At 42.3% G+C, this 13868-nt stretch overlaps 1 protein-coding gene across 3 annotated transcripts in view; it reads right to left on the minus strand.

Annotated features, from left to right (window-relative positions):
- IFT88 (intraflagellar transport 88) overlaps positions 1-12911 on the minus strand; it is a 101220-nt gene extending 88309 nt beyond the window's left edge. For all 3 annotated transcript variants that reach the window (XM_032765721.2, XM_032765704.2, XM_075061672.1), the window contains exons 1-9: positions 12861-12911; positions 12113-12176; positions 11958-12027; positions 8962-9052; positions 4131-4235; positions 2527-2629; positions 1505-1619; positions 1173-1404; positions 24-94 (exon numbers count right to left, since the gene is read on the minus strand). In XM_032765721.2, the coding sequence (XP_032621612.2) occupies positions 24-94; positions 1173-1404; positions 1505-1619; positions 2527-2629; positions 4131-4235; positions 8962-9052; positions 11958-12027; positions 12113-12176; positions 12861-12890 (881 nt within the window). In that variant the 5' untranslated portion in view covers positions 12891-12911. The remainder of the gene's footprint in view (positions 1-23; positions 95-1172; positions 1405-1504; positions 1620-2526; positions 2630-4130; positions 4236-8961; positions 9053-11957; positions 12028-12112; positions 12177-12860) is intronic.
- Positions 12912-13868: the final 957 nt, after the last annotated feature.

Below are 13868 nucleotides of genomic sequence, written 5' to 3' on the forward strand. Positions count from 1 at the left end.
GGGACCTATGTTTCCAGCATTACCTTTCACGTTCCATTTGCCTTAATTGGTCATTTTTAATGGCTTCAATCAATAGGTTAGTATGTGGATCATCCTAAAAAAAAAAATCAATACAAAATAAGTTATGGAAATGTATATTTATATATATGGTACAGCCATATATGTACATTAACACAGGGTATAAGAAGCAACAGACATATTACACACTATACATTTTTTAAAAGGCTTATTTCAATTGAACAATTAGACTGGTATTTTTCAAAGAACTTACATACAAAATATTATTTATTTACCATTTTAGAAGTAATCCTAGACAGCTGGATTAATGGGCAGAATGCAAATGAATGCTCAAAGATAAATCAAATTCATCTATCACACACAGTGATGTGGATTGCTTGGTAAACTGGGCATATGTGGCCAAACTTCTAAGTAGATTAGAAAAAAGATTCCTCTTCCCCCCTAAATCAATCTGTCACAAAAAGTTTTTCCTTCTACCAAAAGTGGAATTTTATTCCAAATTATGCTGAGCAGCAGTGCAGGACAAACAATATATTTTAGGCTATTTTAAGAGGTATCTTAAGTTTATTAGTTATTTTTCTTATCTCAGAGTCATGAACAGTTGGTCTCATGGTACAAGGAAACCTAGCTTTATTGGTGGAAGAATATTTAAAAAAAATAGTTCCAATAAACTAAAATGAACCAAAACCAAATCCTCCGTAAAAAATTAATAAAATTGTTTTTCTGTATAATGTGTGCTATGATATTATAGGTTTTACTGGCACTCATTTGGGATGACTTGCATAACTTACTAATTGATTTGTCATTTTTATTATTTTAAACACAAGTATTTTATGTAAATGTTTTATAAATAAAAATGACAAAACAGGAAGTCATCCCAAATGAGTGCCAACTCCATACTACAACACACAACCACACATTTTATGTATATCACATTTTCTAGAAAAACCATTTTGGTAATGTTTTCAAGAGTACTATCACTAGTGAGTAGTACTGCCATCCTCAACTCGTGCTGGTAAAACATCACACCATCATGTGTGTACGTGTACACAGACATGTATGTACACATTATATACAACAGATTCTTTTTCCTCAACATTCAAAATTTTCCCTCTGCAAATAAAATTTGTAGATTTTGCTTAGTTCATACTTACATTTGGTGAAATATATTTGTCATCATAATCAATTTCCAGTGGAACAGTGATCAGCTTTTGGAAAGCTTTTTTCATTTGTTCACGGTCTCCAATAGCAAAATAACAAAGGATCAGATTGAAGCCTGCTTTCAGGTTTGGAGATGTGCTCATTATGTGTTCAAAAGAACTAATGCCGTCAGTGTATTGGCCAGTTTTAATAAATGCAACTCCAATGTTCTGCATTATTTTAATCCTAATTAAAGAAATCATCGTTAAGTAATATTTTCAAATCATATGTTCTACTGCATATACAAAACAAAAGGAATTTCAAAACTTCTACAATATAAACTTACCTCATTTCTTTATGGACACTTGGAATCTGATCTAGAGCCATGCGGTAGAATTTGATAGCTTTTGAATAGTTTCGTTGTTTTAAATAAATGTTTGCCATATTCACCTTCAGTCTGCCTATCACAAAAGTAAAGTGAATGAATGACCTATGTGCCAACCTTCTAAAAATATTCATATCATCCCTCCTCATGCAAACTTTGAGCCAGTGAGACTGCAGAAGCACCTTTTTCATGTATCAGTAGCTGTATCAGGGTCTACTGGCCCTTTAAGCTAAGGCATGGTCCAAAACAGCCTGTTCCTGACTTCCACTCAGAATGGAGAGAATTCAAGGAGAGACAGCAAGGAATTCTAGGAAAGAAAGGACTGTATAAAACAAGCTTCTTACTCAGTCTAGGAGATCAGGGATGAGAGAGGATTTGCTGTGGTGTTCTCTGCTGAGGAAGTTTGGGGAAGCAGACCAGGAGTGGGTCTGGGAAGAGACCTAGAGACAGGCAAGATACAGAAGGAAACTGGAGAGGATGGGGAGAAGGGAATGAAGCAAGTGGCACAGAGGGTTCAAGATGGGAAGTGTTAGCTTCCTAATTTGGGGCCCATGGCTGGGCTTCCATAGGATGGGAAGGAACCTCCCGTTCACTTCAGAATCAACAGGGGAAGACCAGGGCAGACAATGATGGAAAGGACTACTGAACTGTTCAGGATAGGAAGAGAAAACTACTGTTGGTACTGACCTACCCTGCATCAGCAGTGATGAAGGAGGGGCAAAGGATGTATTTTTTTTTTTAATCTGGACTTGTACTTTGGCTGGAAAGTGAACACTTTTTGGATTAACTGGAGAACAAAACCACATCAGATCATTCAAGGACATGGGTTCTGACATTACAAGGTGGTGGTTGCTGTCAACTTTGACTGGCTTCCCTGGGAGTTGAGGGCACTCAGGAGGTGCTTAGCATCTCACAAGTGAAGTCAAATAGCTGGTTAGTGAACGCATTACCATCAGTATCAGGCATTTTGGTGTGTAACTTACCTCCGTTGCTGAACATCTTATTTTTCACTATGACTTGATATGTATTTAGTGCTTCAGCATACATTTCATTAGCAGAATATTGGCTTGCCAAGTTGAAAAGAACCTGGTGGGGGCGGGGGGGAGGGGGAGAGAGAATACATAGCATGATCACATCTCTCTCTCAAAATGTAACCAATATTAATCAATGCAGCTATTAGAAAAATTTCAATATACAAAATAGATAGAAAGATGCTTTAATATATTTGTTGACTGTGTAGTTCTTTCATCAACAGAAGTTGGTCCAATAAAATATATTACCTCACCCACCTTGTCTCTCTCATACTTCCCATTTTCCCAATTATCTAAAGAAGAGGTAGCAAACATTTTGCATCCTAAATATGTCTGTACATAAGCTGTGGAGAACACAGGATAAACGTAAAACAGAGATTTTTTTAAACTGCAAAAGTATCTTGTAGTAATGTGTTCCATGCTCTAATTGTGTGTTGGGTGAAAAAGTATTTCCTTTTATCAGTTTTGAACAGTTTTGGACTTTCAATTGAATTGAATGCCCCCTGTTCTTGTATTATGAGACAAAATGAACAGAAGTTTGCCATCTACTTATTCTATACCGGGGTGGCCAGACCATGGCTCTCAAGCTGCATGCGGCACTTTTACAGTTAAAGTGCAGCTTGCAGAAAACCATGTGCCCCTCTCTCCATTCTCCACCTCCCAGACTTGAGGGGGAACTTGGGGCCTCTTCCCTAAGGCAGGCTGGTGGGGCTTTGGCCCTGCAGGAGGCACCTGCCGAGGCTCAGGACTTCAGCAGAAGCAGGGCTCAGCAGGTCAGTAAGTTTGGCCACCCCTGCTTATATGGTTTGTTATTTTGTATACTTCTGTCATGAGCCTCATGATACCCACCTACTCAGAGGAAGCTATCCCTTGGCAAAAGAACTCTCTTCACAGTTAATCTTACTTTTTAGGCCTAAATATGAGTAAATTATGAGGTAAGGTTGTTATTAAAATGTTTTTTTATTTCTAACTCATAGAAGATGTGTAATTTTTAGCATAGTTCAACAAGGTGTACGCCCCTATTTGTGGTCTATCTGCTCATGAAGGCAGATGCTATTAAGAAAAACAGAAAAGCCTTGTCTGTATCCAGATAAATTACATCCATCACTTTCTCATTTTTATTTTTTAACTTGCCTTCAAATATATTATCAGTTTAGCTTGGCTTGACATATTCTTAGTGAAATACTTCCAGTACAGTATTAACTAATGTACAACTTTAAATTGTCGTTAGATATTAGGGCATAGACCCTACATAATCTTTTCTTAATGCCTACCACCAATTTTAAGAATTGAAGACAAACCCTTAATTTTAAAATCATCATTAAGCTTTAGGAATATTAACAAAAGTACCCTTTAATTGCTGTTTTCCAGAATTACAGTAACTATTTTCAAAAACATTTCTAAATATACAGTGTGTCTGATCTGGAAATTTGTTCTGGGAACTCACACAAAATATGTGCATTACAGCAGACTCAATTTAATTAAAAAGGCATGTTACTGGAAAGCATACTTTACACCCAGATCTTATTCAGGCACCCAGACATTTTAGCACTTACTGAGTAAGTGAGATCTAAGTTGATGTTTTCTGGAGATGCAATTTGTTCACGCTGCCTCACCAACACTCTTTCCTTTCTTCCAGCATCTTTTGCCTTTTCCAGAGCCTTAAAGTAGATATTACGGTTTAGTCTTGCCGTCTGTCTTCCCTCTCAAGACCCACTCCCATATATTCAAAATAGAAATTAATACATTAATTTTAATACATATTTCCTTTATGCGCACACACACACACACTTTACAGGAGATAAGCAGCAATATTACATAAAAAAGCATGTTAAGATTAAAACAATATTCCAAAAGAAAATTCAGCAAAGCAACCTTCATAATACACTAGTCACCCTACAGTTAATGCAGGATCTTAAAAAGAATATGAGAAGTAATGTCATAAACAAAATATGAAAATCAAAAAACAGTCAGTCACACCATTTTACTTAGGGCCAGATTTTTAAAGGTATTTAGGCCTAACAACTTAAAAAAAAAAATCTAGCCTTAAGACACTACGGCCTTGTCTACACTGGCAAGTTTCTGCGCAGTAAAGCAGCTTTCTGCATTTTGTAACTTGTGAGGTGCACACACTGCCACACCACTTAGTGCGCAGAAACTGCGCAGCTGCAGCACTGTAAAAAAGCCACCCCAACGAGAGGCGTACAGCTTTCTGCACCAGGGCTACAGCGCTACAGTGCCAGTGTAGACACCCTGGTCAATTACAGCAGTGCTTGGCCTCTGAGAGGGGTCCCACAATGCCTGTTCTCACCTCTCTGGTCATTGGTTTGAACTCTACTGCCCTGCCCTTAGGTGACCAACCATGAGCCTTGCCCCTTAAATTCCTTGAGAATTTCGAAAGTCCCCTTCTTGTTGACTTGGTGACTTGTGCAGTGGTCTCAGCGCATCTTTCCAGGAGACCATGCCTGCTCCACACACCAGGTGTGCAATGGAGCAATGCCGAGCTGTTGGACCTTATCAGCATTTGGGGAGAAGAGGCTGTCCAGTCCCAGCTGCTCTCCAGACATAGGAATTATGATACCTACGGACAGATTTCACAATGCATGACAGAAAGGGGCCATGACCGGGATACACTGCACTACAGGGTCAAAGTGATGGAGCTGTGGAATGCCTACCACAAGGTGCAGGAGGCAAACAGCCGCTCCGGTGCTGCGCCTACGAGCTGCCAGTTCTACAAAGAGCTGGACATGATACTCGGTGGTGACCCCACCTGCACTGAGATGGTCACTGCAGATACGTTGCTGACTGACGTGCAAGTTGAGAGTGGACTGAGCCAAGAGGAGGAAATTTGGATGAGGATGTGGAAGGGGAGAGGGACCCAGAGACAGAGGATGACTTGGAGGTCAGAGATGCATGCAGCCAGGAGCTCTTCTCTACGCCTGAGGAGGTTAGCCAGTCACAGCCGTCGAATCTTGGTGAAACGCAAACAAACAGGAGAGGACGCCCCTGGTAAGTGGCTTTGTTTTTGGGAATTGGTGAAGTGAGTTGTTGGGGGCAGGAAGGTTGCAGAAAGCAGGCTTGTGTCTGTATGATGCGCGTACAACCACATGCCTAGTCTGAGTGGTGGAACAGGGTGTTGATTGACTCCCTCACTTCACGGGAATCTGCCTCATGGAGACACTGGGCAATCCACTGCTGCAGGTTCTTTGACAGAGCTGCTTTGTTTCTTGCCCCATTAAGGATAACTTTCCTATGCCACTCTGCCATCACAGGGAGGGGGAGAACATTGCTGCACCTGGGTGAGCCACCAAGGACCAGGGTGGAAGCTGCAGTCTTGGAGAAGACCCTCCCTTGATTCCCTGCTCACCCTCAGCAGTGAGATATCTTACATAATGAACACAGCCTGTGGAAAATGTGGGGACAGGAATGATTATAAGGCCCACCCTACAGTGCTAGCTCTCCCCAAGAGCCACGTGTCCAGTGTACAGTACAGTGCTGGAACACCGATTTCCTCTGCCCCTGCGGTTACTCACCATTTTGGGGGTCTTGTGGCTTGTGTGTGCTTGCCTGGACTCAGCCAGTTAGTGATAAGTATGTGAATAGTGGCTGTATTTTAAATCACTAAATCAATGGTCTATGTGTTGCAAACAAGACTGCTCCTGTAAAATGTTGCATTTTGATTTCACAGATATGACCGTGGGAGCCCAGCCTGCCTCTTTGTTATCTCCAGCTGAACAGCTGCACAGAATTAGAAAGTGGCCATGAAGAACTAAAGAGGACTTTCTAGGTGATGTCATGACGCATTCCACAGCTGAAAGAACAAGAATTGAAGAAGTGGTGGGACAGAGAGAAGAGGGACCAAAAGGAGAATGCGACACGCCAGAATGAAGCCATGGAGCACCAAGAAGACATGCTCCAAGTGCTACTAGCACTGCAAATCAAGTATCTCCATGCCCACTCTCCCCTGCAGCCGCTATCGCAAAACTCTTTCCCATGTGCACTTAAGACACCGCCAACACACTTTTATCAACCTCCTGGCTCCAGTCTGTAGCTGCTGCATTCCACTCCTGCCCCATCACAGTCCAGCACTGCGGATTCCCAGTACCCACTGCACTCAACACCCATTCCTCTGCAATTCAGCCCTGCTGAAGTACAATACCTGAAGTACTGTACTCCAAAGGAGAAGGTTGGATATGATACCTGGACATACACAAATCTTTAACCATCCCAGGACCCCACCTCCTCCTGAGACCCTCCCTTCCCCCTCAGCGCTGATGTGTTTTTTGTTTGTGTCTCTCCTCCAGTTGTTTTTTAATAAAAGAATTGTTTTGGTTTGAAAGCAATCTTTATTCCATTAACTGAAAGCAGAGCCCTGTAAATCAACAGGCAATTTTCTTAAACCTTCATAGTGCATCGTCTGCACCAATCACAATCACCTCCTAGCATTACAAGCACTGCACTCCCAAACATAGCAACAAATATTAGTGACTTTCAGATTCAAATTGCTGCCTCATGGCATCCCTGATCCTTATGGCCTTGTGCTGTACCCCTCTAATAGCCCTGATCTCTGGCTGTTCAAATTTAGCCTCAGCAGTCCAGCCTTGAGTGAAGCTTTCACCTTTCCCTTCATAAATATTATGGGGTGTACAGCGTGTGGCTATCAGCATAGGAATATTGTCACCAGTCAGGTCCAGCCTCCCATATAGGTAGTGCCATCAGGCCTTTAAACGGCCAAAAGCACATTCAATAATCGTTCTGTACTTGCTTAGCCTGTTGTAAAACTGTTCCTTGCTGCTGTCAAGGTGACCCGGGGATGGCTTCATAAGCCACGACATTAAGGAGTAGGCAGGGTGTCCCAGGATCACAATGGGCATTTCGACTTCCCCTTACGATCTTCTGGTCCGGGAAGGAAGTCCCTGCTTGCAGCTTCCTGAACAGGCCAGTCTTCCAAAAGATGCATGCGTCATGCACCTTTCCAGACCAGCCTACGTTAATGTCTATGAAATTCCCACGGTGATCAACAAGCGCCTGGAGAACCATAGAGAAATTCCCCTTCCGATTAATGTACTTGGTGGCTAGGTGGTCTGGTGCCAGAATTGGAATACGCATGCCATCTACTGGTCCTCTGCAGGTAGGGAAGCTCATTTGTGCAAAACCATCCACAATGTCACACATGTTGCCCAGAGTCACGGTCTTTCGGAGCAGGATTCGATTAATTGCCCTGCACTTTCATCAACAAGAGTCCAACGGTTGACTTTCCCACTCCAAACTGGTTAGCAACTGATTGGTAGCAATCTGGAGTAGCCAGCTTCCACAGTGCAATCATCACACACTTTTCCAATGGCCGGGTAGCTCTTCTTCTCATGTACTTATACCACAGGACTGGGGCGAGCTCATCACATAGTCCCATGAATGTGGTTTTCCTCTTCCGAAAGTTCCGCAGCCACTGCTAGTCATCCCAGACGTGCATGACAATGTGATCCCACCACTCAGTGCTTGTTTCCTGAGCCCAAAAGCGGCGTTCCACTGTGGTCTGCACCTCTGTGAATGCCACAAGCAATCTTGTGTCATAGCTACTATGCATGGCAAGATCAGTGTCAAACTCCTCTTGCCTTTGTATTTTAAGAAATAACTCCACTGCTGCTCGTGACATGTTAGTGAGAATGAGCAGCATATTGGTCAACAGTGCGGGATCCATTCCTGCAGACCAAAGAGGCAGAGTAGAGCATGCAGTACACAAACCGATGAAAGATGGTGCCAAATGCAGACGGAAGCACAGGGATTACTGGGATGCGAAGCTATGCATCATGAGGCATTGGGACAGGACCCAGGACGCCCTGCAACCCCCTCGACCTTCTCTTAGCAGCAAAAAAGGAAGAGATGCCCTGTGGGACAGCTGCCCAGAGTGCACCCCTCCAAATATCGCTGCAAGTGCCACTAGTGTGAACATGCTATTGTGCAGGCAGCTGACAATGTGAACACACTACAGTGGTTTCCCTTCAGCGCTCTCTGAGCAGCGCTGTAATTGCTGGTGCTGCAACTCTGCCAGTGTAGACATAATCACTCTGCTGTCACATAGAGTATCGTTATATAATATTAGGCACATTATCTCCAGCATTTCCAAATATCACTGACTTGGGGGGAGCGGGGGAGAGAGACACACACATACACACACTAAGCATCAAGCTTCTGTCTCCTTTGTGGCAATGCAGACCACGACCACAAGATCAGCCATAACAGTATCAAAATTAAGACAACCTAGCTTTAATAACTGGAAATTTTATGACCAACCAACAGCCAGTTTAGCATTTAAAAAGCATATCTGCATGTATGAAATGTCCCTACATATAATAATATAAAAAGACAAATGAAACCCAGATAACTTACCAATTTTAAGTCTCCACAGCTGTTAGCAATGCAGCTTTCTTCAACCAACTCATTCACTTTTTTTTCTAACTGTCTAATCTTTTCTTCTGGACTAAAATTGGGTAAATAATGGATCATTTGTCTTACGCAAATACCAGTAATGATATAAAGATTTTTTAATAAAGTGTATTAAAAATAATGTAGTATAGCTGTCTTAGGTCCCATTAACATGCCATAGCATCTGACGTTTCTTAATAGACAACACAACTGTAAAAGTGGCCCTTTGTTACTGCACTATCAGAAGTTCTATCAATAATGTGAGCTAGAGAAGAAAATAAAGAGAAGATCCTGCAGTTTTACCATGTTCAGCGAGCAATCCATTTAATGACAGAAAAGAGGTTTGGGTTATTGGGCTCTGATCCTCTTAATGTAAAAAGCCTCAACTTGAGCTGTTTGGGTAAAGATAGTATAGATATATGCATTCGGTGAAACTTTCAAGCACCCAATGGAAATCCAGTATTGCATACGTACTCTTTTAAAGAGCTAGTTTAAGCAAAAGTAGAAATTCAATTTGTAATGATAATTATTTTAACAGCACAACTTTTCATCAAAATTACAGATTTTATCAAAAGCTGTGTTTGATCCAGAATTATTTAATCTGTGACAAAAAATTAGCTGCATAATAGATTATTTCAATTCTTTCTCCACTTGCAGTATGTCCCACTGCCCCTGGCATTCAGGAAGCCCAATGGCCCTGCGTGAATCCTTCCTCCCCAATCTGTTTTGTGCCAAATCTCTAGCAACATCCAACATTTACACTAGATTAGTAACATTCACCACCTCAGTTCTGGCATATGTGAAGTCTGTTTGGGTTACGAGATCCTGGAAAGAAGGAACAGAGGGAAGAAGTGGTAAAATTTCCTGTGTCTTTCCTAGTGGGAAGATACCCTGTAATTGCAGGGTATCAGTCTACAAATACCACTAACATTCCTTGCCAAGCAAGTACTCTTCTAGTCCTCTAACGGATCTGATCCTCTTCTGGAACACAGCACTCATCGATGACAAAGGTCACATCTATATTCAGGATCCAGAGCCACAGATAGAGCACAAAATACAAGAGTGGGGTGGGAGGAAAACTAATTGTTTTTTTAACCACCAGAGGCTCTGTTCTCTTTCTGCAGGATATGAACCACCATAACTTCAATAGGAATCACGCTTAAACCCCAAGCCTGCAAAAATCTATGGACACGCTTAACTTTAGTACCGTAAATAGTTTCATTGAAATCAATGGAACTATTTCTGGTGGTATCACATTGGTCCAACATTATTTAATATTTTTATCAACAATCTAGATGATTACATAAAATCTTTTGTGGCAAAGTCTACATATCACACAGATTGCTGGGGTAGTAAATAATAAGAGGGATAGGTTACTGTTACAGAATAATCTGAATTACTTGGTAACCTTGGAATCTGTGAATCCCCGGGTCATCCCCTTCCTCCATGGGCCATGGAAAGAATAGGATCACTGCATTGTCCTGAGCATGCTCTTAATCAGGGGTGGGCACACTACAGATTGTGGGTCGGATCTGGCCCGTCAGGGCTCTGGATCCAGCCCGTGGGATTGCCACCCCACTCCTGTGGCACAGCAGGGCTAAGGCAGGCTCCCTGCCTGCCCTGGCCCTGCATTGCTCCCGGAAGCAGCCAGCACCACGTCCCTGCGGCCCCTGGGGGAGGTGGGGGCAGAGGGCTCCATGTGCTCCCCTCACCTGCAGGCACCACACCCTGCAGCTCCCTTTGGCCAGAAATGGGGAACTGTGGCCAACGGGAGCTTTGGGGGAGTACCCGCAGGCGAGGGCTGAACATGGAGCCCTCTGCCCCCCTCTCTCCCAGGGGCCGCAGGGACATGGTGCTGGCCACTTCTGGGAGTGGCATGGGCCCAGGGCAGGCAGGGTGCCTGCCTTAGCACTGCCACCCCAGAGCTGTTCAATGTAAGAAGCACCGGGCTGGAGACCGCACCCCAATCCCGTTTCCTGAGCCCCCAACCCCTGCACTCCACGCCTCTCCCTGCACCCCCATTTGCCTTGTGCCCCTTCCTGCACACTGCATCCCCTCCCACACACAGCACTCCTTCTCACACCCCAACCTCTGCCCCAGCCCTACATTCATGGCCCTACATGCAATTTCCCCATCCAGATGTGGCCCTCAGGCCAAAAAGTTTGCCCACTCCTGCTCTTAATACTTGCAGCTCCACATTAGGACAATTAAAATAATCAAATCCCATGTTTCTGGACTTCAGCTGGTGACTTGTAGGGAACAGGAAGGAATCTCCTGACCTCATGCACTACTGGTCAGATGTATTCTTAGGGTGGGGATGGGGTTCACTTTCTTCTGAACCGTCAGAGATTGGTCACGGCTAGAGATGAAACACCAGATGGAGTGGACTAGTGCTCTGAGATGGTACAGAGAATCGTTTTAGATGCCTGGATGGAGTTCTTTGCTGACATACTTAGGGTCAAACTGATGGCTAGATTTGGGACTGGGATGGAATTTTCCCTAGGTAAGACTGGCAGGAAATTTGGGGGGGTTTCACCTTTCTCTGTAGCACAGGGCGTGCATCGCCTGCTACGATCATCTGGGCATAATCAATTCCCTGCCAATGCAGGGGCCTCAGGCATTAGTGGTACCTCGATCTCTCCTATTCTTTGTCTGAGGTACATATCAGTTTAGCTTCCCAAGGATCGAAATACTTAATCGATCTAAAATAACTAGACTGAACGTAAGGATATCTAGGTGACAATTAATAGGGAGGACAGCGTAGATGATCTAATGGTCTCTTCTGGCCTTGAACTCTATGAAATCTAGTAAAGTTAAGATTGTGCATGTTTGCAGGATCTGGGCCTCTTCCTGCAGAAGAGAATCTGGCCCCTAGGCTTCCTGAGTACCATGTTGTTATAATTTTTCTAAGAATGCTGGAAGCATTTGTTGCAAAACAGAACAAAACTGTGGCTACATACGTATCTTCATTTTTCATTTCTAGAGGAGGAGCAGGACCTCTTGCTTGACCAAGGGGATCAAATACAGAACCTGCAAATTAACACGACACTGAGAACAGTAAATTCTATGACAGATAGTGAATTCTATGACAGATAGTGAATTCTAGCCATCCTACCTCTCAAAGCTGCTTTAGTGTAACCTGCTGCATGAACTGCTGTCAGAGGTCGAGCAATTCCATCCTTAAATTAAAAGAAAAAGATATTTTTATGACTGAAAATATTCTGAAAACCAAAAATGGGGAAAAAGCAGGGGGATGAGTTACATATTGGAACATAAGTGGGAAGTATGTTTGATAGTTGATACAGACCGACCTAGCATTAGGAAGCCTCGTTTACACTGACCAGAGTCTTTCACAACCCTTAGGTATATTGTAGCAGACTCTACAGTAGCAAAATACATATTGGAATTATTTCTAAGTAATAAAAGTTACAAACAAACTTTGCCTTTTTACATAGATAACCCTAATCTTTTTTGTTGCTGATAATTTTAACGTATGCCATATAATTGTCTCTGATTTTTAAAAATTCTTCTTAAGGGCTGGCCTGTTAGACTAGTAGCTCTGTAATGTGCTGTCACATGCTGCCATGTGAGTGTCAGAGTTCTTTTTTTCCTGGGCAGCAAGGATTGAGAGCCCTGAGAAATTGTAGGTCAGAATGAGTCGAATTGGACAAGACAAAGAGGCGCAAGCTGTCTAGAAACCAGCTGTAATTCAGTAGCTGAGAAATCCCCAAGCTTGGGAGATTTCATAGCTTGCAAAGAGACAGCATATCCACCTCCTGGAACATTTTCATTAAAAAGAGAACATTCACAGTGTAACTTCAGCATACTGAGCCCACACTCAAAAATAAATAATAAAATATTACCTGGATAGCTCCTGTCATTGGTCTTCCCATTGATGATGATAATACAGTCTTTGACTACCAAAATAAAAAAAATTAAAATTAACAATCTTACAATCTTTTTCTACTTTAGAAGTTTAGAACCAAAACTATAAATACTTAAATATGTAGTCGTTTCGGTCACATGAATGTACAACTTTAGGATATGATCCTGCTAACCTTGAAATCAATAGCAAAACTCGCATTGATTTCACTGAGGCAGGATACGCTTCCATTGTAGGGCATAAATATTATGAAGGTACCTGGTAGCAACTCTGTAGTTATGGTTGAGTTCTAAAATGGATTTAAAATTTAAATAAATTCCTGTTTGACTCTAGAAGTAAGAGACAAGCCTTGTAAAATTTCACAGATTTTACGCCCTTTGAATTTTCTGTATATTTTTTGTTTAGTCTCTGTTAATCAGTTTTTAATGGGCTCTGGTTGAAATTTGTCCATGGCAGTCGTACATTTCATGATTCACTTTTTTTTTAATTGTCAGTCAACATTAGTATAGAGGTGCATTCTGATAGACCTAGTACAATAGGTAGTTTTTATTTTTTAATTAGATTTAGGAGGACTTTGGCTATTGATCATGTTATAACGGTAAATTATATGCTTTATACCTAAACTAGAGATGTAAATATTGTTTAAAAAGTTAACCATTTAAACTAGTAAAATTATATTGTGTAAAGGGTTAATCAATTAAAGGGGAAGGAGCCGGAGTTGTTCTGGCCGTGGAGACAGGGGCTAGGGTCAGTCAGCCAGCCATGGGGCTGGGGTCAGCTGGCCATCCAGCCGGCTGAGCACAGCTGGGGGCCAGTTAACCAATTAACATTTTACATCCCTAACCTAAACCTGATAAAAAGGGGCCACGTGCCCATAAAAGCTTCTTCACTGTGAGCTATGCTTTTCTGTCAGATTTTATTCTACAACAGAGAAGGTATATAAAGAGTTAATTTGCAACAGCTAATTGTTAATATGTTCTCCATCAGC

This window comes from Chelonoidis abingdonii, chromosome 1, assembly GCF_003597395.2.
Source record: "Chelonoidis abingdonii isolate Lonesome George chromosome 1, CheloAbing_2.0, whole genome shotgun sequence".
Taxonomy (NCBI): domain Eukaryota; kingdom Metazoa; phylum Chordata; order Testudines; family Testudinidae; genus Chelonoidis; species Chelonoidis abingdonii.